This window comes from Carcharodon carcharias, chromosome 6, assembly GCF_017639515.1.
Source record: "Carcharodon carcharias isolate sCarCar2 chromosome 6, sCarCar2.pri, whole genome shotgun sequence".
Lineage (NCBI taxonomy): Eukaryota > Metazoa > Chordata > Chondrichthyes > Lamniformes > Lamnidae > Carcharodon > Carcharodon carcharias.
In genome coordinates this window covers 129,382,358-129,410,254 of record NC_054472.1, presented here as the reverse complement: position 1 = coordinate 129,410,254, position 27,897 = coordinate 129,382,358, and the positions used below count along the sequence as shown (strand labels likewise).

The window sequence follows — 27,897 nt, the reverse complement described above, 5'->3', positions numbered from 1 at the left end:
TGGCACAGATTCAAGATGATTGGCAAAAAAACCAGAGACAACCCGAGGAAAACCTTTTTATGTAATGAGTGATTTGGATTTGAAATATCAGGTGGTGGGTACATTTCAACAGTACCCTTCAAAAGGAAACTGGATAAATACTTAAAGGAGAACAAATCGCACTGATATAGAAAATAATCATGGAATTGGGACTAACTGAATTGCTCTAAAGAGCTGGCACCAATTCAATGGACCAAATGACCTTCAGTGTTGAACTAAAACAAAAGTAGTTGGAAAAACTCAGCAGGTCTGACAGCATCTGCGGAGAGGAATACAGTTAACGTTTCGAGTCCATATGACTCTTCATCAGAACTAAGGAAAAATAGAAATGAGATGAAATATAAGCTGACAGGTAGAGCTAGATAGAGGGCCAGTGATAGGTGGAGGCAAAGAAGAGATTGCCAAAGATGTCAGACAAAAGGACAAAGGGGTGTTGATGGTGGTGATATTAGCTATGGAATGTGCCAATGGTGACATTAAGGGTAGAAAGCAGGATGAGCAAGTGACAGATAGCCCTAGTGGGGGTGGGGTAGGGGTTCAGTGTTGAACTATTCTATGATGGACTTGGTATGGAATAGGACATGGACTCCTAATGAATAGAATGCACAGAAATTGGAAAACCAAATCTAGAGGTAAGTAATTAAAAAGTGTCAGCATGTGGGGGTGAAACAAGGGCAGGTATGCTGCAGAGGTAGAAGCAAGTAGTCTTTAAGGATAAGACATGAATCTTGAACAGTATTCTATGGTTTCAACCCTGGTTCAGCCTTAGACAGTTAACTGGCAGGGAGGGGGCAGATAGTGTCAAAGGCTACAAATAATGACCTCAGTTTACCCACTTTGCAGTTAGAAGAGATTTTACATCATCCACAACTTGATTTCAGAAGGCTGAGAGGAGTTCAAAAGTTATGGTTGAAAGAGAATATGGTGGAATGTTGGAGTTGGGTGTCACTGGCTGGTTTGATCCTTTGCAGGTTAAGTTACCAAGGATCAGCAGGTGCCATAGGAACTTTGCAATATTCTGCAGGTGCTGGTGCTGGGGTGAGAAGCAAAACTATTGTCATAAACACACTGATTGCACTGACGACCTTACAGAGGAGAGAAGCAATAGACAGGTTAAGTTTTGGTCATGCTTATGGTAACATTGTTTATATCTTGGGCTCCCAATCTGGGACATGGAAACTAAGATAATAAAATGGCTATTCTAGAGTAATTAGCATTTCTCTGCTGGACCAGCAGGCAGTCTAGGATTTAAAATTTATGAAGACATTACATCAAAGCACAGTGCAGATTTAAAACCATGGATATTCCTCCCACAAATAAAGATGGTTAAGGTTCCGATCATCACTCACCAAGTATGACTTCTGGGGAGCCATGTTTCTTTACCAACCTTTTCAATGCAAAACTTTTGAGGACCATTACTCCCTGTTTGAAATAATCAATAATCATCACCGGCTAATCAACCAAACAGCTTTGTCAAGATTTTACGTTGCCATGCAAGGTTAAACATTTTCAGACAATAAAATAAGTGGGAAAGAATGTTGAAACATAGAAAATAGGAGCAGGAGTAGGCTATTCAGCCTGTCGAGCCTGCTCCACCACTCAATATGATCATGGCTGATCATCCAACTCAATAGCCTGCTCTCGCTTTCTCCCCATATCCTTTGATCCCTCTCGCCCCAAGAGCTATATCTAACTCCTTCTTGAAAACATACAATTATTTGGCCTCAACTATTTTCTGTGGTAGCAAATTCCACAGGCTCACCACTCTGGGTGAAGAAATTTCTCCTCATTCAGTCCTAAATGGTCTACCCCATATCCTCAGACTGTGACCCCTGGTTCTGGGCTCCCCCACCATTGGGAACATCCTTCCTGCATCTACTCTGTCTAGTCCTGTTAGAATTTTACAGGTTTCTATGAGATCTCCCCTCATTCTTCTGAAGTCCAGCGAACTTAATCCTAACTGACACAATCTCTTCTCATATGTCAGTCCTGCTATCCCAGGAATCAGTCTGGTAAACCTTCACTGCACTCCCTCTATAGCAAGAACATCCTTCTTCAGATAAGGAGACCAAAACTGCACAATATTCCAGGTGTGGTCTCACCAAGGCTCTGTATAATTGCAGCAAGACATCCCTGCTTCTATACTCAAATCCTCTTACTATGAAGGCCAACATACCATTTACCTTCTTTACCATCTGCTGCACCTGCATGCTTACCTTCAGCAACTGGTGTACGAGGATACCCAGGTCTCGTTGCACATTCCCCTTTCAATTTATAGCCATTCCGATCATAATCTGCCTTCCTGTTTTTGCTACCAAAGTGGATAACCTCACATTTATCCACATTATACTGCATCTGCCATGCATTTGCCCACTCAGCTTGTCCAAATCACACTGAAGCATCTCTACATCCTCCTCACAGCTCTTCCTTCCACCCAGCTTTGTGTCATTGCAAATTTGGGGATATTACATTTATTTCCCTCATCTAAATCTTTAATATACATTCTGAATAGCTGAGGTCCCAGCACCGATCCCTCCGGCACCCTACTAGTCACTGCCTGCCATTCGGAAAAAGACTTGTTTATTCCTACTCTTAGTTTCCTGTCTGCCAACCAGTTTTCTATCCATATCAATACACTATCCCCAAACCCATGCACTTTAATTTTACACGTCAATCTCTTATGTGGGACTTTGTCTTCTGAAAGTCCAAATAAATCACATCCACTGGTTCCCCCTCATCAACTCTACTAGTCACATCCTTGAAAAATCCCAGTAGAGTTGTCAAGCATGATTTTCCTTTCATAAATCCATGCTGACTCTGTCCGATTCTGCCACTGTTTTCCAAGTGCTCAGCTATTAAATCTTTTATAATGGACTCTAGAATTTTCCCCACTGCCGACATCAGGCTGACTGGTCTATAATTCCCTGTTTTCTCTCTACCTCCCTTCTTAAATAGTGGGGTTACGTTAGCTACCCTCCAATCTGTAAGAACTGTTCCAGAGTCTATAGAATCTCGGAAGATGACCACCAATGCATCCACTATTTCTAGGGCCACTTCCTTAAGTACTCTGGTATGTAGATTATCAGGCCCTGGAGATTTAGCGGCCTTAAAATCCATCAATTTCCCTAACACCATTTCCCTACTACTACTGATTTCTTTCAGTTCCTCCCTCTCATTAAACCCTATGTTCCCCAACATTTCTGGTATGTTATTTGTCTCTTCCTTTGTGAAGACAGAACCAAAGTATATATTTAGTTGGTCAGCCATTTCTTTGTGCCCCATTATAAATTCCCCTGTTTCTGATTATAAGGGACCTACATTTGTCTTCATCAATCCTTTTCTCTTCACATACCTATAGAAACTTTTACAGTCAGTTTTTATGTTCCCTGCAAGCTTTCCTCTTCTTAATGAATCCCTTGGTCCACCTTTGCTGAATTCTAAACTGCTCCCATTCCTCAGGTCTGTTGTTTTTTCTGGCCAATTTGTATGCCTCTTCCTTGAATCTAATACTATCTCTAATTTCCCTTATAAGCCATGGTTTGGCCACCTTTCCTGTTTTATTTTTACGCCAAACAGGAATGTAGTTTAGTTCAGTTTGTATATTCTAAGTAGTGTACACAAATATTTCACAATGTTACTATACCAAGCAGTTCTGCAAAAATAGCAGAAACTTGCTTTATTAAATGACAATTTTTCTATTATTTTATTCATACTGAACATGTGGGTTTTGCCAGTGAGCCTGGTATTAATTATCTTTCCCTTGTTTTCTTGAGAAGGTGCTAGTAGGACAATCGAGTGGCTACTTAAGAGGACTATTAAGAGTCAACCACATTGCACTCAGATACTTCAATCCCTTGCCTACCAGGAACACAAGTGCTTAACAGCCATGGTACAGGTCTACCCAGGCTTTGATTCCACCGGCACTGCACCCTCTTTATCCCTTGCACCACCCCTACCCTGGTCCTGAGCTTCACTGGCCCAAGCTCCCCAGAGTTTAATTTTGCTAATCTCTTGAATGCTTTAAAAATGAATTCTTAGCCTCCCATTACAAAAGCAAAATACTGCAAGTTCTGGAAATCTGAAATAAAAATAGAAAATTCTAGAAATACTCAGAGGTCTAACAGCACTTGTAGAGAGAAAAAGGGTTAATGTTTCCAGTTGATGAACTTTCATCAGAACACACTTGGCGAAAGGTCTTTGACCTGAAACATTAACTCTCTTTTTCTCTACACAGATGCTGCCAGACCTGCTGAGCATGACCAGCAATATCTGTTCTTATCCTCCCCACTTTCCTACCCCAACTTCTTCATCTTCCAATTGCAATGTTTCCTTCCCCATGTCTTCCATTTCTACCCCACATCCATGGTCTTCACTAGTTTGCCAGAGTGGGGTCAGAGGCTAGCAGCAACATTTGCCTTAACTACAAAACTATCTGCCTCCAAATGTCAGGTTTGTTCATGGGAGGCGCAGGCTGAAGGGAAGGAAAACTGGGGAACAAGTTAATCTTAGACGCTCTCATACACCTTCTAGTGGCTGGTGCAGCAAAGGTATAGGAATTGGACATACAGGCAATCTAATTAGGCAATGATCATAGGGAGTGCAGAAAATAACAAATAACAACAAATTAACAGAATAACAAATGGAAATGAAAAATAATTAAGTATTCTCTAAGGTAGCAGCGAGCATAAATGATCTGCAAGGATATCAGCGAAACCTACAATTAAAGCATTTAATCTTAATGTCATCAGTTAGCCTGTACACTACAGGCAGTTTAAAACAGTAAGTGAACATAAAATGCATAATGTTATTCTGTAAATGGAAATTACTAGTTAAAAGGTTTCAGATAAAAAGATAAATCATTTGTAATGAAGTTCTAAGTCAAGTATATTCTTAACTTGAATATAAAACTGGATAATTTGTCTGTACACACCAAAATCAGAGCTTTCAAAACTAATTTAGATGTTGAAGTGACATAACTGCAGTCCAGCCACAGAAGTTACAATAATGGAGCAGTTATGCTTACCCAGAAGCTCAGCAAATCCTCCTAATGGCAAACGGCAGGTCCCCGTGACAAACTGCATCAATCGTAGACGCACCTCATTGTCCATTTCTTTTACAAACTGGAAAACAAACAAATTCACAGATAAGGCAGTATGGTTCAAGCCTATACAATCTTTTTTGGATGCAAGAAATATAGTAGAAACTCAATATTCAAAATAACAGAAGGGTCAACTCCCACCGCCAATAAAATGTAGAATGTTATTGAAAATCAACAATCGGAAAACAAAGAAATGAGAAGTAAATTTCAGAGCATGGTAAATATGGTTGATAAGCTGCAGGTGCAGAAAGTCATGTGGGATGATGATTTTTTGGCGATAACAGCAGCCTGGCACTAAAAACGGGAGTACTCAGTACATAGTAATCCCGGATACAGGGTGTTCAGGGAAGATAGGGAAGGAAAGATAAGGGGAAAGGTGCAGTATTGATTGAAGGCAGAGGCTGTCCTAAAGGAATCAAGAACATAATCAATTTGGTTAGTTAAATAACAATGGAGGTACCATTACACTACCGGGTGTTTCTATAGGCCATCAACTATTGGAAAAGATATAGAGGAACAATTTTGCAAGGAAATTACAATAGTAATAACAGGACTTTAATTATTCCAGTGTAGACTGGGATAGTAATAGTATAAAGGTCAGAGAGGGGGAAAGAGTTTCTGAGGTATGTTCAGGAGAATTTTCTAGATCCGTAATTTTTCCCTCAAGGAGGAAGGAAGCAATGCTGGATCTGGGGACTGAGGTGGGGTCAAGGGAAACATTCAGGGGACGGTGATCATAAGACCCTTCATACGGACTCAAAATGTTAACTCTGTTCCTCTCTCCACAGATGCTGTTAGACCTGCTGAGTTTTTCCAGCATTTTCTGCTTTTGTTTCAGATTTCCAACATCCGCGTATTTTGCTTTTATGCATATGACAGGTTGATAATACAATTGAGAACCAAGCTGAATGTAGAAAGTTCAAAAGGAAATGTAAAGAGAAATAACAAGCAAAGAGAGTATAAGAGGAGATTTGGCAGTTATCAAAAAGAATCCTAAAGTCTTCGATGGACATTAAAAAATTGTGAACAGGTAGGAAAAAGAGGGATAGGACTGAATAGAGACCAAAAAGCGGATTTATGCACATTGTCAGAGGGCATGGCTGAAGTATTGAATGAGCACTCTGAAACTGTCTTTTACCAAGGAAGAAGAGTCTGCCAAAGTCACAGTGAAAGGTAATTGAGACACTGAATGGGTTATAAATTAATAAAGAGGCTGGCTGTACTTAAGTTGATAAGTTACCAGATGCATCTGAAGATACTGAGGGAAGTAAGGGTGGAAATTGCGAAAGCATTGGCCATAATTTTCCAAACTGCCTTGGGCACATGGGTGGTGCCAAAGGACTAGTGAATTGCAGAATCTGCACCCTTGTTCAAAAAAAGGTGCAAGGTTAAACCAGTTAGTTTAACCTTGGCGGTGGGAAAGCCATTTCGAAACAAAAAGCCAAGACTATATATATATATATATATATATAGTCACTCAGACAAATGTATATTAATTAAGGAAAGCCAGTATGGATTTGTTAAAGGGAAATCATATGTAAGTAACTTAATTGAGTTTTTTTAATGAGGAAACAGCAAGGGTTGATGAGGTTAATACAGTTGATGTGCACATTAGATGCCTTTGGAAGTCCATAAAGTGCCAGATAACAGGCTTGCCAGAATGGTGATGGACTTCAAGGGAACACTAGACAGGCTGGTGGAATGGATGTGGCAGATGAAATTTACATGGAGAAGTGTGAAGCGATACATTTTGGGAGGAGGAATGAGGTGAGGTGATATAAAATAAAGGATACAATTCTAAAAGGAGTGCTGGAGCATCACTGAAGGTGACGCAGCAGGTTGAGAAAGTGGTTAATAAGGTATACGGGATGCTGGCTTTATATAAAGAGACACAGAGTATAAAAGCAAGGATGTTATGATGAAACTTTGTAAAGCCATCCCAGAAGCATTTTCTTCTGGGAGACCAGCTGCTTGGCACCTGTGGTAACCATCCTATAGACAATATCGTGAGGCCAGTCATACTAATTACAAGCCTCATTGTTACATGATGTCTGCAGCCTGGGACCCTCAGCATTGCCCAATTCTGGCCCTGTACCCAGTTGCTGGTGTGACCACAATTTCTTCTTTCTTTCTGGCCAACAGATGTTGTTTTAACGAGTAATTAAAAATTACATTCATACTCCTCAATTCTCTCAGTCAAGGGCATCACTTCCCACCCCATCCCTTGACCTCCCTCCTGGGAATAGAGCTTTGAGTGGTTCCAGACTGTGGGTTGGGGATTGGAACTTGCAGTGCAGACAGCCTGTGGGCTGGAGTAGAAATTGCAGGCTGAGATGTGGGTAAAAGTCTGATCTGACTGAATAGAATGAAGTAAGTTTTGACTATTAACCTAATGTGGAGGTGGATAAGTATAACTGCCTTCTTCCCAGTCATGTTGTGTCAGTTTATTCATCTGTATTTATCACATGATGTTACATGATGGATTTTCATGCGTGAATCTGTTCCCAAAAATGGATTTTCAGTAGAACATCAATAGACTATTTTTTTTTCATATAGATTTGAAAATCCAGTTTGGTATTGTTTGGGATACCACCATGTTCATCTTGTGAAAGCTTTTAACATGTGTTGCACAACTTTATTAAATAACTTGCAAGTACACTAAGCCAATTAAAAGCTTGATACAAATACAGTTAGATAACTTAAGAATACTCATATTCAACTAATACAAAGCTTTCATAAATTTTTATCCTGGGACTAAACTCACATAAAATGGTTACAGCACAGAAGGATGCCATTCAACCCTTCGTATCTGTGCTGGTTCTCTACCAGAGCAATTCAGATGGTTTTACTTTTTAAAAATTCATTCACAGGATGCGGGCTTCGCTGGCTGGGCCAGCATTTATTGCCCTTCCCTAGTTGCCCTTGAGAAGATAGTGGTGAGCTATCTTGAACCGCTGCAGTCCATGTACTCCTTTGCCCTTTCCCCTTAACCCTGCAAATACTTTTCTTTTCAGATAATTATCCAATTCCCTTTTGAAAAATACAATTGAATCTGCCTCCAACAAACTCTGAGGCAGTGCATTTCAAATCCTGACGACCTTGCTGCATAAACAAAGATTTTCCTCATTTTGCCTTTGCTTTTTTTTCCCCATTCACCTTAAATCAATATCCTCTGGTTCTCAACCCATCCGCCAAGCTGAATAGTTTCTCTCTACCTACTCTGTCCAAGCCAATCATGATTTTGAACACGTCTATAAAATCTCCTCTCAATCTTCTGAGAATAGCCCCAGATTCTCTAGTCTATCCATGTAACTGAAGATCCTCATTCTTGGAACCATTCTTGTAAATCTTCACTGCACCCTTTCTAATGTCTTCAGACCCTTCCTAAAGTGCAGTGCCCTCAATTGGACATCAGTTGAGGCAGAACCAATGTTTTACAAATGATTTTAACAGCTCAAGTAGGTGAACATTTGAAAAAGCACAACTTGTTAAAGGAGAAATTTCTTCACCCAGAGAGTGGTGTGTCCGTGGAATTCACTACCACAGAAATTAGTTGAGGCCAAAACATTGTAAGTTTTCAAGAAGGAGTTAGATATAGCTCTTGGGGTGAAAGGGATGAAAGCATATGGGGAGAAAGCGGGAGCAGGCTATTGAGTTGGATGGTCAGCATGATCATAATGAATGGCGGAGCAGGCTCGAAGAGCTGAATGGCCTACTCATGCTCCTATTTTCTATGTAATTTCTATGTATAACCAGTATGGATTCTGGGAAAAATGGTCATGTTTAACCAACATGGTTTTTCAAAGATACAACTGCAATAATGGATAGAGGAAATATGTTACCATGTACTTGAATATTCAGAAAGGTTTTGATAAGAGTACTCATTGATTATTAATAGCTAAGGTATGTAAGCCAGAGAGGAGGAGGTGAAGTGTGGTGCTGGATAAAAGCATTGGTTTAAAAACAAGAAACAGGGACATAAAAATTATACTTTTTAGGTTGGAAGTTGTCAGTGGGGTACCTCAGAAGTTAAAAGCAAAATACTGCAGATGCTGGAAATCTGACATGAAAAACAGAAAATGCTGGAAAAACTGAACAGGTCTGGCAGCATATGTGGAAGTAGAAACAGAGTTAACGTTTTGGGTCCCTATGACTCTTCAAATGTTAACTCTGTTTCTCTCTCCACAGATGCCGCCAGACTTGCTCATTTTTTCCAACATTTTCTGCTTTTACCTCAAAAGTTAGTTTTGAACTTGGAGGATAATGAGTTTTGAGTCACATTACTAAATTCTGGGGGGATAAAAAACAATGAGCTAATAATAAAATTGTGGGAAGCCAAGATCCTTGAGAAGGAAAATCCCAAGGAAGAGGAGCTTCTATAGCAGACTAGAAACATACAATTGCAATGGCCTGGAGTCTTGAAGACTATAAAATGGTACACGATCAGTCTGAAGGCAGATGGATGAATCAGAGGTGCTTGGAAGCCTGATTATCAAATAAACAAAGAGCTTTTAAGGAGTTATGGTCAAGGTTTATGCTCCTCATGCTATACCTGGTTGAGTAATAGGTTAGAGGTGAGAACAGACCAGGAAGTACTAGCTCTCATCAAAACTGACGAAAAATCTGTTCATTGTAATTCAGATGTATGCTTAGCAAAAATGGTTGTGTTAACTTAGATAAGATTTTAAAAAGCTGCAAAACAAAACTGCTGGAAATACACTGTGCCAGGAAGTCAACCTCTTGAAGGACCACATTGCCTGCTCCTATTTCTTATGCAAAATACTGGTTATGATGTTTTGGATGTGTATTCTGTTTACCAAACACCATAACCTTTCTTCTTGCTCTATGGCTGCTAACCTGCTATGTTAAGTTAGATATCAGATTAAAATAGCTCTTCCAGCTGTGTCTTCAGACTTCATCTTCAAAAACTCTGGCAAAGAGTTAACTTATTCTATTCAGGGTCTACTGAAATTCTCTGCTGCTTGGCTCAAAGTGTAGTTATTAGATTACACTAGACTGGGTTAATAATGCAGTTGTGTAAGCTAAATGAGGAACCTTCTAAAATGGGGAATCTTCTAACCCTAGACATATGTAGTAGAAACTTGATGTAGTCTGTATGCAGAGGGGTGGGGGGGTGACAAGGAAAAAATTGGTCTGTCACTGTCACCTTAACTTATTAAGACTAAATCTGAAAACTTACAAGAGTGTACTCCACAAGTGCAGGAGACTTTCTACTGTTTACAACATTAACTTATGAATACTTACTGTTACATATATCATGTATATTGATCTGCATAACCAAACGCTCCAAGTTTTCAGGTGATACAAAACTAGCAGTCAGAGCAAATAATGAGGGACAATCCACACAGATTCAAGAGGATTTAGATCTATTATACAGCCAGACCAAATATGTGGCGAAGGAAAGCTAAGGAAAAAAGGCTTTTGATGTGTTCTAAATAAAACTTTTAATACCATCATGTGAATTCACAATGGTGATCCAAAGGGTCTTAAAGAAGGAGAGGAGATGGAGGAATTTAGCAAAGGAATTTCAGAGAGTGCACCGAAAGTATAGCCACCAATGGTGGGGTGAAGGAAAGGAGAGCCTAATTGACAAGAGTTGAGAATCTGAGGAATGAAGAGTTCTGGGGCAGTAAGACTTGAGGATGTAAACATGATGGAGGAGTTATGCCAAAAAGAAATTTAAAGACAAGTGTTTTTTTTTTAATTTGAGGAATTAGGGAAGCATGCATCAATGTAGATCATTGAACATGAGGTGGGAAATGGAAATGGGGGAGGGAGGGAAAGAGGAAGAAACTGTGCAAGGAGAACTTTGTGCTAAATAGGATATTGGCAGTAAAGTTTTGGATGAACTTAAATTTATGAAGAGTGGAGAATAGGAGACCAAAAGGACAGCATTGGAGTGACCAATCTTGGAAGTGATGGAAGTTGTTTATGAGAGTTAGAGCGGTGACTGGGCTGAGATCGAGGACAAGCAGGTGCTGTTTGTTATGGAGAGTGTATAGAGTGGGAGACACAGCTTGAGGTTGAATAGAATGCCATGGCTGGAAAAAGTCTGGTTCAGCTCAAAACAGTGGTCGGTAAGCAGAATTTATGATGGAGACCAAAGACAATTATTTGGATGTTCCCAAGGTGTGACATCACAGGGGAGCTGGTAGGTGATTGGCTGGTGAGTATTCATTGCCTTTGCTTTGATTGACTTTCAAATTGGTCATTTATTTGTAATTGTAAAGTTTTATTAGCATCAATATAGTTTATAAATAGTAGTAAGATTATCCTGAGTAGTAGGATTTGTTAATTATACAATAAATTAAAATAATTAATTAATACATAATTAAAAAGTGCAAAAGGAGCCAGGAGTTCAAAAAGAGCTAGTTGCAATGCTGGCGGTGGGTCTCAGTGGACTGACCAGATTTGGAGAGAATCAAGTGTGAAGTCATAGGGAACTAGAGAGGAGCCCAGGAGATAAAAGAGTGAGAGAGGGAGAGAGCAGCGGGTCTTCATAAAGAGGAGGGAGAGGAGAGGATGATTGGTGAGTGACAGTGATTAAACACTTTATATAAAGATAACGGTACATCAGTGCAGCTTGGCTATGTGGAATATGCATCTTGCGGGATGTGGGAAGTCATGCAGGCACAAAGTGCACTTGATGACTACATCTGCAGGAAGCGTCACCAGCTGCAGAAACTTGAGCTCCAGGTTGCGGAACTTGAGCGGCAACTGGAGTCACTGCGGTGCATCCACAAGGCTGAGGATTACATAGATAGCACATTTAGAGAGGTGGCCACACTTCAGCGAAGAAGTACACAGGCAGGGAAGGAATGGGTGACCGTCAGGGTATCTAAGAACAGGCAGGTAGTGTAGGAGTCCTCTGAGGCCATCTTGCACTCTAACCACTTTTCCATTTCAGATACTGGTGAGTTACTCAGAGGACTGTAGCAAGAGCCAAGTTTGTGACACCATGGGTAGCTCAGCAGCACAGGAGGGGAGGCGGAAGAGTGCAAGTGCTATAGTGGTAGGGGATTCCGTAGTTAAAGGAGCAGACAGGCGTTTCTGTGGCCGTAGACATGACTCCAAGATGGTATGTTGCCTCCCTGGTGCCTGGGTCAAGAATGTCAAAGAGCAGTAGCAGGAACTTCTTCTGGGCGAGGGCGAGCGGCCAGAGGTCGTGGTCCACATTGGGACCAATGACATAGGTAGGAAAAGGGTCCTGAAAGCAGATTTTAAGGCATTAGGAAGGGAATTAAAAAGCAGGACCTCAAGAGCAGTAATTCAGGATTACTCCCAGTGCCATGTGCTACTGAGCATAAGAATAGGAAGACTGAGGAGTTCATGTGGCTGGAGACATGGAATAGGAGGGAGAGGGCTTTATATTTTCTGAGGCAGGTGGGACCTGTACAAGGAAGATAGGTTACGCTTTATCAGGACTGAGACTAATGTCCTCATGTGGAGGTTGGCTAGTGCTGTTGGGGAGGGTTTTAACTACATTGGCAGGGTGACAGAAACCTGAAGGGGTATTCAGGGTGCAGAAGAGAAAAACTGGCAGTGGGAAGTAGTGAAGTATCAACTGATAAAGAGGATATATCAGAGAGCAGTGTCAAGGTAGATAGAATACTTGGAGAATTTGATAGAATTAGAGTAGGCAATTAGTCACTTGTCATTAGATGGGGTCAGAATATCAGGGAAAGTAAAAAATGCTAAATCAGAGCTGATGTGCATGTATGTAAAGCATAGAATGTGGTTAATAAGATTGGTGAACTGCAAGCAAAGGCTGACAAATGGAATTATATCATTGCTATATTATGGCTCAAAGGAGGACAGGACTGGATGTTAAATATTCCTGGGTACAAGGTGTTTAGGAGAGACAGGAAAGGAAGATAGGGGAGGGAGGGGGCGGCTGTGGAAAGGAGTGCAATATTGATTAAAGATGGCATTACAGTACTGGAGAGAGGATGTCCCAGAGGGGTCAAGGGCGGAATCTCTTTGACTAGAGGTAAGGAACGAAAAAGGTGCAATAACATTGTTTGGTGTAGTATGTAGACCACCAACTTGTGGAAGGGATGTGGAGAAACAAATTTGCAAAAAAACTGCGGAGAGGTGCAAGAATTATAGAGTCATCATAATGGGGGACTTCAATTATCCAAATATAGACTGGGATGGGAATAGTACAATGGACAAGAGGGGCAAGAGTTCCTGGAATGTGTTCAAGATAATTTTCTGCACCAGTATGTTTCCAGTCCAATGACAGGATATGCACTTTTGGACCTAGTTCTGGGTAATGAGTTGGCCCAAATGGATCGCATATCAGTGGGAGAGCATCTAGGGGACAGTGACCATTGTATTAAAAGGTTTAGGTTAATCGTGGAAAAGGACAGGGAACAATCCAGAGCCAGGATAATTAATTGGGGGAAAGGCAACTTCGATGGGACGAGAATGCATCTGAGTCGAGTGAGTTGGAATCAAATGTTGGCAGAGAAGACGGTGACTGAACAATGGGCCACCTTCAAAAAAAAGTATTGCAGGCAATGTCCAGGTATACTCCCACGAAAGGGAAAGGCAGGACAAATAAATCCAGAAAGCCCTGGATGACGAGAGAGATAGAGGTAAAGATGAAAAGGGAGAAGTGCACGTAAGACAGATGTCAGGTAGAAAATACAACAGGGAATCAGGCTGAATATAGAAGGACCAGAGGAGAAGTGAAGAAAGTAAAAAGAAAAGCAAGGAGAGAGCATGAAAAGAGGTTGGCAACGAACCAAAATCAAAGAAAGAGTAGGCCTGATCTGGGGCAAAAAGGGGATTTGCATGTGGAGATGGGAGAAGTAGCAGAGGTGTTGAACAAGTTCTTTGCATCTGTCTTTACACAGGAAGAAGATGCTACCTATGCCAAAGTGAGAGAGGAGGTAACTGGTACACGAGAAGAACTTACAATCAAGAGGAAGGAAGTGTTAGAAAGGCTATCTTTACTTAAAATAGATAAGATACCAGTACCAGATGAGATGCATCCAAGGACACTGAGGGAAGTCAGAGTGGAAATTGCAGAGGCACTGGTGATAATCTTCCACTCTTCCTTAGACATAGGGAGGTGCCAGAGGAATAGAGATTACAAGTGTTACACCCTTGTTCAAAAATGGGTGCAAGGATAAAGCTGGCAACTACAGACCAGTCAGTTTGACCTCAGTGGTAGGGAAACTTCTGGAAACTACGGTACGGGATAAAATCAATAGTCACTTAGACAAGTGCAGGATAATTAAGGAAAGCCAGCATGGATTCATTAAGGGGAAATCATGTTAAACTAGCTTGATGAATTTTTTGAGGAATTAACAGAGAAGGTTGATAAGGGAAATGCTATTGATGTGATATACAAGGATTTTCAAAAGGGATTTGGTACAGTGCCATTCAACAGACTCGTAAGCAAAATTCCAGGTCATGGGATAAAAGGGAAAGTAGGCATATGGATAAAAAATAAGAAATTGGCTGAGGGTGACAGGAAACAAGACAATAGTGATAAATGGTTGTTTTTCAGATTGGAGGAAGGTCTGTAGTGGAGTTCCCCAGGGGTCAATGTTGACCTTTGCTCTTCCTGATATCTATTAATGACCTAGACTATGCCTGTGCAGGGTATGATTTCAAAACTTGCAGATGATACGAAGACTGGAAATGCTGTCAAATGTGGTGGGGATAGTCTTGAACTTCGAAAAGGCACAGACACGTTGGCGGATTGGGCAGACAAGTGGCAGGTGAAGTTCAAGGTGAGAGAAGTGAGAGGTGATTCATTTTGGCAGAAAAAATATGGTGAGACAATATAAAGGGAAAACCTCTAAAGGAGGTGCAAGAACAGAGGGACCTCGGTGTATACGTACATAGGTCGTATGTAATGAAGGTGGCAGGGCATGTTGAGACAGTAGTTAATTAAGTATATAGTATCTTAGGCTTTACTAATAGGGACATTGAGTACAAGAGTAAGGAGGTCATGTTGAACTTGTATAAGAGACTAGTTAGGCCTCAGCTGGAGTACTGCGCCCGGTTTTGGGTGCCATACTTGAGGAAGGATGTGAAGGCATTGGACAGAGTACAGAAGAGATTCACAAGAGTGATTCAAGAACTAGAGGGCATAGATTCAAAATAATTGGCAAAAGGAGTAAATGTAATGTGAGGAAAAAATTTTCACCCAACGGGCAGTTGGGGTCTGGAACAAACTTCCTGAAAAGGGTGGTGGAATCAGGTTCAATCAAGGTATTCAAAAGGATTGCTACCTGAAGAGAGAGAGTGAACAAAGTTACAGAGATAAGGCAGGGGAGTGGGATTAGGTGGAATGCTCTTTCAGAAAGCCAGTGCAGACTCGATGGGCCAAATGGCCTCCTTCTGCACTGTAAAGATACGGTGATACAATGCTAATTAGAGGAAGATAAGCTTCATCCAAGACTGGATATTGAACAAGAAATGTTAACAGCACAGACGTCTTCTGGACATCACACTTTAAGAAGGGTGAAAGCTTTACAGAAAGTACAGAAGAGATTTACTCAAATGGTTACAGAAATTAGGAATTGACTGTGGAACTGGGACTGCTCTCCTTAGTGCAATGAAGGCTAGGAAAAGAATTGATATAGGTGTTTAAAATCATGAGGAGTTTAGATAAGAGTAAATAAAAAGGAACTATTTCCAGTGGCTAATGTGTTGATAACCAGAGGGCACAGATAAAAAGGTAATAGCAAAAGAAGCAGAGGTGACATGAGGAAAAATGCTTCAGCACAACAAGTGGTTAAGAATTGGAATGCAGTGCCTAATAAGATAGTAGATACAGATTAGCCTTTAAAAGGGAATTGGATAAATACTTGAAGTAGACTAGGGCAAAAGATTGAGGAGTAGGGGGTCTAACCAGATTGTTCTTCAAAAAGAGCTGGTGCAGATCCGATAGCATGACTGGCCTCCTTTGTGCTGTACTATTCTATAATTCTAGGCAGTGGAGAAACCCAGAGGGGTCATGGAGGGGTAGTTAGATTGCATGATACACAAAGTGGAAACTGACCATATGTCTAAAGAAAGTGTTATCAAGGGGCAGCATGTAGATGAAGAAGGGAATCTTTAGGAGATTCTGGAGGTAATGATGTGGAGGTGGCCGGAGAGAATTTCTCGAGAAGCTCCAGCTATAATCAAATAGGTAAGTGTGGAACTATCCATGGCATTTCCATGAGCTGGCTAATAGAACAGAGGGCTGAAAGTGAATGATGGAGTTGATCATGTCAAAGGCTGTAGAGTCACACAACCTTTAAACTTTCACTGGTGCACACTAATCAGTTTCTTAGTACGATTTATTTCTTCCCTATAGGGAGCCACTAAGCCTTCTCTTGGCGTTGTAGATGAGATCAGGAAATCAGTAGAGTAGAGGGAACTGAACCAGTCTATCACTGCGTGGTCCTGCATGTGGAATGTTTTTCAAAATCATTGTTAAATATCTATGACAGCATATGACCAATCTACTTTATTCTACTATCTCAGTCACAATTAATCCCAATCCTTGTACAAATGGTTCCATGGAAATGCACATCAGATTGTCAGAAGAGGGAAACTGACATAGTAATATACCAAGATGTTGGCTCTGACTGAAATCCAGCAGCTAATCCAATAAATTATTGTTTTGGTGTGATGATAGGAATTTTAAAGCCCCCCAATTAGAAATTTAGGTAATGCTTCAAAAGCCCTCCTCCAACGGTAGAAAAGTGAAAATCTGTCACAAAGGTATGATAAAGTGCCATCCTTATAAATCATGTACATAAAAGTCATTACATTTAGAATTATTGCACATTGTTCAGAACAGATGTCAATCACTTTTAATAGTTTTGTGATCCATACCTGCCAGAACCAAATGATTTGCTTGCTATTTCTGGTGTAATGGCGGTAGACTGTATTCCTCTGCCAGTCAGTAAGATCTACTTCCTGCATTCCACAGAGCATAACCTGCAGAGACAGACAATAAGGATTTACTCCAGAACTGCATAGGGCACTGTGGCAAGTATTCAGAGTGTCACTTAACCCTTTTAGAGTCAAAATTAAACATTTTGTCATATTGCCAACACAGTCAAACCTCAGGGTAATTAGGCATATAAACTCATTGGCAAATTAGCTATGATAATCTGAGGGAGTCAGACAAAAGTGATACCTCACCGTTGTGATTCCCAATCTCAAATGGCCCATTAGTGTGTTTTTAAGAGAGGTGTGGTGGTTCCCCACAGGGAAGGAAAGCAGAGGGGAAAAAGAAACTGGTACTAAAGTCATCTTAGATTCTTCACTGTCACTGGTGTTTAGGAAACTGTCATGTCAAAATTTGCAGATGACACTACACTGATTGGACAAGTAACACTGAGGAAGAATGAACATACTACAGCAAGACTTGAGTAAACTTGCACACTGTGTGGTTAATGTGGCAAATAAACTTCAACATAAATAAATAGGAGGTGATGTAATTTGGTAGAAAAATAGAAACATTACCTACAACATAGAAAATAAGAAACTGAATTGAGTAGATGAACAAAGGGATCCAAGTGAAAAAAAAATCATTAAAAGCAGCATCACAGGTAAACAAAGCAATTAAAAATGCTAACAAAGCACTAGGATTTTTTTTTCTAGGGGTATAGAATTCAAAAGTCATGAAGTTATGCTAAACTTGTATGGGACAGTGATCAGGCTTCACTTAAGAATATTGTGCACAACTCTGATCTGCATACCATAAAAAGGGCACAGAAACACTGGAGAAAGTGAAAAAATGATTTACAAGGATGGTACCAGGACTGGGAGATTAAAATTATTGAAAAAGGTTGAATAGGTTGGGCATTTTTTTCTCTAGAAAAGAAAGCATGAACGTAAAAACATAAGCAATAGGAACAGTTGTAGGCCATTCAGCACCTCGAGCCGCAGTCAATAAGATCATGGCTGATCTGATCATGGCCTCAACTCTCCTTTCCTGCCTGCCTCCCATAACTGTTGACTTATTTGTAGATAAAAAAAATCTGTCCAAATCAGTCTAGAATATATTCAATGACTAAGCCTCAACTGCTCTCTGGGGTAGACAATTCCAAAGATTAGCAGGTCTGGCAGCATCGGCGGAGAAGAAAAGAGTTGACGTTTCGAGTCCTCATGACCCTTCGACAGAACTTGCGTTTGAGTCCAAGAAAGAGTTGAAATATAAGCTGGTTTAAGGTGTGTGTGTGGGGGGCGGAGAGATAGAGAGACAAAGAGATGGGCGGGGGGGGGGGTTGGGGGGGTGTGGTTGTAGGGACAAACAAGCAGTGATAGAAGCAGATCATCAAAAGATGTCAACGACAATAGTACAATAGAACACATAGGTGTTAAAATTAAAGTTGGTGATATTATCTAAACGAATGTGCTAATTAAGAATGGATGGTAGGGCACTCAAGGTATAGCTCTAGTGTTTTTTTTTATATAATGGAAATAGGTGAAATAGGTGGGAAAAGGAAAATCTTTATAATTTATTGGAATAAAATAAAAAAAAAAGGGGGAAGGGGGAAACAGAAAGGGGGTGGGGATGGGGGAGGGAGCTTACGACCTAAAGTTGTTGAATTCAATATTCAGTCCAGAAGGCTGCAAAGTCCCTAGTCGGAAGATGAGGTGTTGTTCCTCCAGTTTGCGTTGGGCTTCACTGGAACAATGCAGCAAGCCAAGGACAGACATGTGGGCAAGAGAGCAGGGTGGAGTGTTGAAATGGCAAGCGACAGGGAGGTTTGGGTCATTCTTGCGGACAGACCGCAGGTGTTCTGCAAAGCGGTCGCCCAGTTTACGTTTGGTCTCTCCAATGTAGAGGAGACCACATTGGGAGCAACGGATGCAGTAGACTAAGTTGGGGGAAATGCAAGTGAAATGCTGCTTCACTTGAAAGGAGTGTTTGGGTCCTTGGACGGTGAGGAGAGAGGAAGTGAAGGGGCAGGTATTGCATTTTTTGCGTGGGCATGGGGTGGTGCCATAGGAGGGGGTTGAGGAGTAGGGGGTGATGGAGGAGTGGACCAGGGTGTCCCGGAGGGAGCGATCCCTACGGAATGCCGATAAGGGAGGTGAAGAGAAGATGTGTTTGGTGGTGGCATCATGCTGGAGTTGGCGGAAATGGCGGAGGATGATCCTTTGAATGCCGAGGCTGGTGGGGTGATAAGTGAGGACAAGGGGGACCCTATCATGTTTCTGGGAGGGAGGAGAAGGCGTGAGGGCGGATGCGCGGGAGATGGGCCGGACACGGTTGAGGGCCCTGTCAACGACCGTGGGTGGAAAACCTCGGTTAAGGAAGAAGGAGGACATGTCAGAGGAACTGTTTTTGAATGTAGCATCATCGGAACAGATGCGACGGAGGCGAAGGAACTGAGAGAATGGGATGGAGTCCTTACAGGAAGCAGGGTGTGAGGAGCTGTAGTCGAGATAGCTATGGGAGTCGGTGGGTTTGTAATGGATATTGGTGGACAGTCTATCACCAAAGATTGAGACAGAGAGGTCAAGGAAGGGAAGGGAAGTGTCAGAGATGGACCACGCGAAAATGATGGAGGGGTGGAGATTGGAAGCAAAATTAATAAATTTTTCCAAGTCCTGACGAGAGCATGAAGCGGCACCGAAGTAATCATCGATGTACCGGAGAAAGAGTTGTGGAAGGGGGCCAGAGTAGGACTGCAACAAGGAATGTTCCACATACCCCATAAAGAGACAGGCATAGCTGGGGCCCATGCGGGTACCCATAGCCACACCTTTTATTTGGAGGAAGTGAGAGGAGTTGAAGGAGAAATTGTTCAGTGTGAGAACAAGTTCAGCCAGACGGAGGAGAGTAGTGGTGGATGGGGATTGTTCGGGCCTCTGTTCGAGGAAGAAGCTAAGGGCTCTCAGACCATCCTGGTGGGGGATGGAGGTGTAGAGGGATTGGACGTCCATGGTGAAGAGTAAGCGGTTGGGGCCAGGGAACTGGAAATTGTTGATGTGACGTAAGGTGTCAGAGGAATCACGGATGTAGGTGGGAAGGGACTGGACAAGGGGAGAGAGAAGGGAGTCAAGATAACGAGAAATGAGTTCTGTGGGGCAGGAGCAAGCTGAGACGATCGGTCTACCGGGGAAGTTCTGTTTGTGGATTTTGGGTAGGAGATAGAAGCGGGCCGTCCGAGGTTGGGCGACTATCAGGTTGGAAGCTGTGGGAGGGAGATCCCCAGAGGAGATGAGGTCACTGACAGTCCTGGAAACAATGGCTTGATGTTCAGTGGTGGGGTCATGGTCCAGGAAGAGGTAGGAGGAAGTGTCTGCGAGTTGACGCTCAGCCTCCGCGAGGTAGAGGTCAGTGCGCCAGACAACAACACCACCACCCTTGTCAGCGGGTTTGATGACAATGTCAGGGTTGGACCTGAGAGAATGGAGTGCAGTAAGTTCAGAGAGAGACAGGTTAGAATGGGTGAGAGGAGCAGAGAAATTGAGACGACTAATGTCGCGCCGACAGTTCTCAATGAAAAGATCGAGAGAAGGTAAGAATCCAGAGGGAGGGGTCCAGGTGGAGGGAGAATATTGGAGATGGGTAAAAGGATCTGTTGAACTGGGAGAGGACTCCTGCCCAAAGAAGTGAGCCCGGAGACGAAGACGGCGGAAGAAGAGTTCAGTATCATGCCGAGCCCGAAATTCATTGAGGTGAGGGCGTAAGGGTATGAAACTAAGTCCTTTGCTGAGCACTGAACGTTCAGCATCGGAGAGGGGAAGGTCAGGGGGTATAGTGAATACACGGCTGGGGTTGGGATTGGAAGAAAGGGTGGGGACGGAGGAACAGGCAGGGGTGGGGGGTCCTAGATGGGTGTTGGTGTCGATGAGTTGTTGTAGCTTGCGTTCCTTAGCACTTGAGAGAAAGAGAAAAAGTTTCTTGTTGAGGCGTCGGATGAGCCGAAGGATAAAATGAAACTGGGGGCACGCGCAGCTTTGAAAAAGGGTACGGCGGTGCTGCTGGAGGGAGAGGTCGAGTGTGTTCATATGGAGGCAAGTTCTTCGAACGCAAGTTCTGTCGAAGGGTCATGAGGACTCGAAACATCAACTCTTTTCTTCTCCGCCGATGCTGCCAGACCTGCTGAGTTTTTCCAGGTAATTCTGTTTTTGTTTTGGATTTCCAGCATCCGCAGTTTTTTTGTTTTTAATTCCAAAGATTAACTACCTCTGACAGACGAAGTTCCTTCTCATATGCATCTTAAATGGGAGACACCTTATTTTGAAATTGTGCTCCCTGGTTCTAAATTTCCCCCTACAGGGAGAAATATCCTCTCAACACCCAACCTTCAGAATCTTATCTGTATCATACCTATCATTCTTTAAAACTCCAATGATTACGAACTCAGCTGCTCAACTTTTCCTCATATAACAACCCTTCATCCCAGGAATCAACTTAAGTGCACTTTCTCTAAACTGCCTCCAATACAGGTATACCCTTTCTTAAATAAGGAGACAAAAACTGTACACAGTATCCTAGGTGTGGTCTCACCAACGCTGTCTTGTACAGCTATATCAAGAGTTACCTACTTTTATACGTCATCCCCCTTGCAATAAATGCCAACTTTTCCTTGCCTTCCTAATTGCTTGCTATTACCTGCATAATAACATTTTGAGATTTATGTATGAGGACATTTTGGAACTGCAACATCCTGCAGTTATCTCCATTTAAATAATGTGCTGCTTTTCTATTCTTCCTACCAAAGTGGGAATCTCACATTTTCCCACATTATACTCCATCTGCCAAACTTTGGTCCACTCACTTAACCATTCTATATCCCTTTGCAGACTATTTAGATCCTCCTCAAAACTTGCTTTCCCACCTAATTTTGTATCATCAGCAAATATGTCTACAACGCACTCTGTTCTTTCATCTAAGTCAATAATATAGATTGTAAAGAATTGAGGCCCCAGCACTGATCCCTATGGCACCCCACTAGTTACAGCTTTCCAATGTGTAAATGACCTATTTATCCCAATTGTCTAATGGAAAACAGTCAATCCTCTATCCACACAAATCTCTTCCCCCTCCAACACCAAGAGCTCTTGTGTAGTAACATTTTATGTGGCACCTTAATGCCTTTTGGAAATCCAAATACAATACAACTGGTTCTCCTTTATCCAACCTACTTATTACATCCTCAAAGAACTCTACTAAGTTCGTCAAACATGATTTCCCTTCCATACAACCATGTTGACTCTGCTTGATTGTATTACGATTTTCTAAATGTCCTGCTACTACTAAATAATGGATTCCAACATTTTCTTAATGACAGCTATTAGGCTAACCGGTGCATAGTTTGCTGCTTTCTGTCACTCTCCTTTATTGAATAGGGGCATTACATTTGTAGTTTTCCAATCTGCTGGGAACTTTCCAGAAACAAATGAATTTTGGAAGATTGCAACCAATGTATCCATTACCTCTGCAGACACTTCCTTTAAGACCTTAGGTGCAGGCCATTGGGTCCAGGGGACTTGTCAGACTTTAGTCCCATTAGTTTTCCTAGTACTTTTCCCTCTAGCTATAGAGGGAAAATTGTTTTAAGTTCTTCCTTCCCATTCGTCCCTTCACCTTCAACTATTCCTGTCTTCTACTGTGAAGATAAGTATAAATTACTTTGTTCAAAGTTTGCCATTTCCTTGTTTCATACAAACATATGAATTAGGAGTAGGCCACTCGGCCCCTCGAGTCCGCTCCGTCATTTAATAAGGTCATTGCTGATCTGACTGTAACCTCAACTCAACATTAAACTTCATTTGCCAGATCTTTGCCCACTCACTTGGCCTATCTATATCCCCTTGTAGCTTTCTCATGTCCTCTTCACAACTTACTTTCCTACCTATCTTTGTATCATCAGCAAATTTAGCAATCATCCAAGTGATTTATACAAACTGTAAAAATTTGAGGCCCCAATACTGGTCCCTTTGGCACACTGCTTGTTACACCTTGCCGATCAGAAAATAACCCATTTATGCCTACTCTTGGTTTCATATTAGCTAGCCAAACTTCTGTCCATGCCAATTAGTTGATGCACTGGTTTTAATTTTCCAAAATTCCCTAGCTTCGGGGAAGGTTCCATTAGATTGGAAAATAGCAAATATAACTCCTTTATTCAAAAAGGGAGGGAGACAGGAAGAAACTATAGGCCAGTTAGCCTACCTTCTTTCATAGGGAAAATGTTAGAAGTTATTATTAAAGATGTTATAGCAGGGCACTTAGAAAAACTCAAGGCAATAATGCTGAGTCAGAATGGTTTTGTAAAAGGCAAATCATGTTTAACCAATTTACTGGAGTTCTTTGAAGGAGTCACATGTGCTATGGATAAAGGGGAACCGGTGGATACACTGTACTTAGATTTCCAGAAGGCATTTGATAAAGTGTCACATCAAAGATTATGGCAGAAAATAAAAGCTCATGGTGTAAGGGGTAGCATATTGGTATGGATAGAAGATTGGCCAGCTAACAGGAAGCAGAGAGTTGGCTTAAATGAGTCTTTTTCTAGTTAGCAGGATGTGACGAGTGGTGTGTTACAGGGATCAGTGCTGGGGCCTCAACCTTTTACAATTTATGTAAATGACTTGGGTAAAGGGACCGAAGGAATGGTGACTAAATTTGCTGACAATATTAAGATACGTAGGAAAGTAAGTTGTGAAGGGGACATAAGGAAGCTACAGACTGACAGATAGGTTAAGTGAGTGGGTAAAGATCTGGCAAATGGAGTATAATGTGGGCAAATGTGAAATTGTTCATTTTGGCAGGAAGAATATAAAGGAAGCTTATTATCTAAATGGTGAAATATTGCAGAGCTCTGAGATTCAGAGGGACCTGGATGTCCTAGTGCATGAATCACAGAAGGTTAGTATGCAGGTACAGCAGGTAATTAGGAAAGCTAATAGAATGTTATCATTTATTGTGAGGGGAATTGATTACAAAAGTAGGGAGGTTATGTTTCAATTGTACAGGGCATTGGTGAGACCACATCTGGAGTATTGTGTACAGTACTGGTCCCCTTATTTAAAGAAAGATGTAAATGCGCTCAGAGCAGTTTAGAGACGGTTTACTAGACTAATGCCAGGAATGGGCAGGTTGTCTTATGAGGAAAGGTCGGACAGGTTAGGCTTGTATCCACTGGAATTTAGAAGAGTAAGAGTAAGAGGCAACTTAACTGAAACCTTTACGATCCTGAGGGGACTTGGCAGGTTGGATGTGGAGAGGATGTTTCCTCTTGTGTGAGAATGTAGAACTAGGGGTCACTGTTTAAAAATAAGGGGTTGCTCATTTAAGACAGGGATGAGGAAAAAAATTTTCTCTGAGGGTTGAGAGTCTTTGGAACTCTCTTCCTCAAAAGGCGGCGGAAGCAGAGTCTTTGAATATTTATTAAGGTAGAGCTGGATAGATTCTTTGGAGTGGCTTGTGAGATAGTTGATTTGTTGGTTTTAATTTGCCAAAATTCCCTAGATTTGGGGAAGGTTCCATTAGATTGGAAAATAGTGAATGTAACTCCTTTATTCAAAAAGGGAGACAAAAAGCAGGAAACTACAGGCCAGTTAGCTTAACATCTGTCATAGGGAAAATTTTAGAAGCTATTATTAAAGATGTTATAGCAAGGTCCTTAGATAAATTAAATGTAATTGGGCAAATTCAACATGGTTTGGTGAGAGGGGGATCATGTGCTGTGGATCAAGGGGAACCAGTGGGTGTAATGTACTTAGATTTCCAGGAGGCATTTGATAAGGTGTCATATCAAAGTTTATTGTGGAAAATAAAAGCTCATGGTGTAAGGGGCAATATATTAGCATACGAACACAGGAATTAGGAGGAGTAGGCCATTCGGCCTCTCGAGCCTGGGTTAACAAGGGTGTGAAAGGTTATTGGGGTAGCAGGAATGCGGAGTTGAGGTTACATTCAGATCAGCCATGAACTTACTGAATGGCAGAGCAGGCTTGAGGGGCAGAATGGCCTACCCCTGCTCCTAATTCCTATGTTTGTATGCCAAAATGTTGCCCCTTACACCAAGAGCTTTTATTTTCCACAATAATCTTTGATATGGCACCTTATCAAATGTCTTCTGGAAATCTAAGTACATTACATCCACTGGTTTCCCTTTAACCACAGAACATGATCCCCCTCTCAAACCATGTGAATCTGGCCGATTACCTTGAATTTATCTAAGGGCCTTGCCATAATGTCTTTAATAATAGCTTCTAAAATTTTCCCTATGACAGACGTTAAGCTAACTGGCCTGTAGTTTCCTGCTTTTCGTCTCCCTCCTTTTTGAATAAAGGAGTTACATTCACTATTTTCCAATCTATTGGAACCTTCCCCAAATCTAGGGAATTTTGGCAAATTAAAACCAACACATCAACTATCTCACAAGCCACTTCTTTTAAGACCCTAGGATGAAATCCATCAGGACCCGGGGACTTGTCAGTTCGCAGCTCCAACAATTTGTTCAGTACCACTTCCCTGGTGATTATAATTTTTTTCAGTTCTTCCCTCCCTTTCATTTCCTGATTTACAGCTATTTCAGGGATGTTATTTGTATTCTCTATAGTGAAGACTGATGCAAAATAGCTGTTCAATTTATCTGCCATCTCTGTATTTTCCATTATTAATTCTTCAGACTCACTTTCTATAGGGCCAACGCTCACTTTGTTAACTTTTCTTTTTCTGAATATCTATAGAAACTCTTACTATCTGCCTTTACATTTCTAGCTAGCTTTCTTGCTCATTCCAACTTTTCCTTTCTTACTATTCTTTTTGTCATTCTTTGATATTTTTTATATTCTGTCCAATGTTCTGACCTGCCACCCATCCTTGCACAATTATATGCTTTTTATTTAAGTTTAATACTATCTTTAACTTTTTCAGTTAACCACAGATAGTGGGTCCTCCCATTGGAATTTTTCTTTCCCACTGGAATATATCTATTCTGTGTATTCTGAAATATCCCTTTAAATGTCTGCCATAGCATCTCTATTGGCCTGTCCATTACCTAATTTGCCAGTTCACTTTAGCTAACTCTGCTTTCATGCCCTCATAATTGCCCTTATTTAAAATTAAAATACTAGTCTTGGAACCACTCTACTTTCCCTTAAACTGAATGCAAAATTCATCATATTACAATCACGGCTACCTACGGGTGCTTTTACTATGAGGTCATTAATTAATTCTATCTCATTGCACAATATATGTAATATGTTCTCTTCTGAATTTTATTCCCATTTTCTTGTCTAGTTGTGTTTTTACATTTTGCATTGGTTTTTACATTGGTTTAAAAAAACTGTATTAAAGAATACATTTAGGTAGCAAATTTTATGTTAACCAGGGTGTGTCACATGATTCTGAACTTGTGGGGGGAGAAAGACACTGAAGTACAAAGATGGGAATAAAAAAAGCTTGCTTTTAAAAAAAGGCTGTAATTAAATAGCACTTTTAACTTAATAAAATGTCCCAAGTTACTTCAATAGAGTGTTATAAAGCAACATTTGACATGGAGTATTGTATGCAGTTCTGGTCACCACATTACAGGAAGGACGTAATAACTCTGGAGAGAGTGCAGAGGAAGTTTACAAGAATGTTGAAGGGTTAGGAAAGTGCAGCTACAAGGAGAGATTGGATAGGTTGGGGTTATTTTCCCTGGAACAAAGAAGGCTGAGAGGTGACTTGATTGAGGTGTACAAAATTATGAGGGGAATAGATAGAGTGGACAGGATAAAATTGTTTCCCTTGATGGAGAATTCTAGAACCAGGGGACATAGATTCATGATAAGTGGCAGAAGGTGTAGGGGGGACATGAGGAAGAACTTTTTTATGCAGAGGGTAGTGGGTGTCTGGAATTCACTGCCCAAGTTGGTGGTAGAGGCAGAAACTTTAAACTCTTTTTAAAAAGTACCTGGATCTGCACCTAAAGTGCTGTAAGCTGCAGGGCTATGGACCGGGTGGAGAAAGGGCACCTGTGTGTCCTCGGGTTGGCATGGACAAGATGGGCCAAATGGCCTCCTTCTGTGGTTCTATGGGACCATCGAGCCACGTAAGCCAATATTAATGGAAATGGGCAAAAGCTCGGTCAAAGACGTAGGTTTTAAGGAATGCGTTAAAGGAGAAAAGGGAGGAAGAGTGGGAGAGAGGTTGAGAGAGGGAATTCCAGAGCTTAGAGCAGCTGAAGGCACGGCTATTAAATGATGGAGTGATGAATTTGGAGTTGCTTAACAGGCCAGAATTAGAGGATTGCAGACATCCTGAAGGGTTTACAGAGATAAAAAGAGAGAGAGAGTATTTGCACTTAAAAGGCTTTTCGTGACAAATCGTCCCAAAGCTCTTTACAGCAATTAAGTACTTTTAAAGTGTAGTTAGTTACAATATAGGAAATGGAGAAGGAGGAGCAAAGCCGTGGGCAGATTTGAAAACGAGGAAAATTGAGATGTTTAACCAAGAGTTAACGTAGGTCAGCAAGCACAGGAGTGATGGGTGAACAGGACTTGGTGCGTTTAAGGAGACAAGCAGCAGAGCTTTGGACGATCACAAGCTTATCAAGGATAGAATGTGGGAGACCTGTCACAAGTATGTTGAATAGTCAAGTCCCAAGTTAGCAACAGTACATTTGAGGGTTTTAGTAACAAATCAACTGAGGCAGAAGTAGAGTTGGGCAGTATTATGGAGATGGAAATAGGAGGTTTCAGTGATGGCACAGATACACACCAATGTTGCAAACAGTCTGGTTCCACCTCAGAAAGCTGCC

General features: G+C 41.4%; 1 protein-coding gene across 5 annotated transcripts in view; it reads right to left on the bottom strand.

Moving 5' to 3' along the window:
• The window catches only part of LOC121278672 (NEDD4-like E3 ubiquitin-protein ligase WWP1), a 197,276-nt gene that overhangs the window by 3,301 nt on the left and 166,078 nt on the right, over positions 1 to 27,897 (bottom strand). For 4 of the 5 annotated variants that reach the window (XM_041188993.1, XM_041188990.1, XM_041188992.1 and 1 more), the window contains exons 21-23: positions 17,006 to 17,110; positions 5,063 to 5,159; positions 1,389 to 1,461 (exon numbers count right to left, since the gene is read on the bottom strand). In XM_041188993.1, the coding sequence (XP_041044927.1) occupies positions 1,389 to 1,461; positions 5,063 to 5,159; positions 17,006 to 17,110 (275 nt within the window). The remainder of the gene's footprint in view (positions 1 to 1,388; positions 1,462 to 5,062; positions 5,160 to 17,005; positions 17,111 to 27,897) is intronic. The other variant, XM_041188994.1, reaches the window with a different exon arrangement.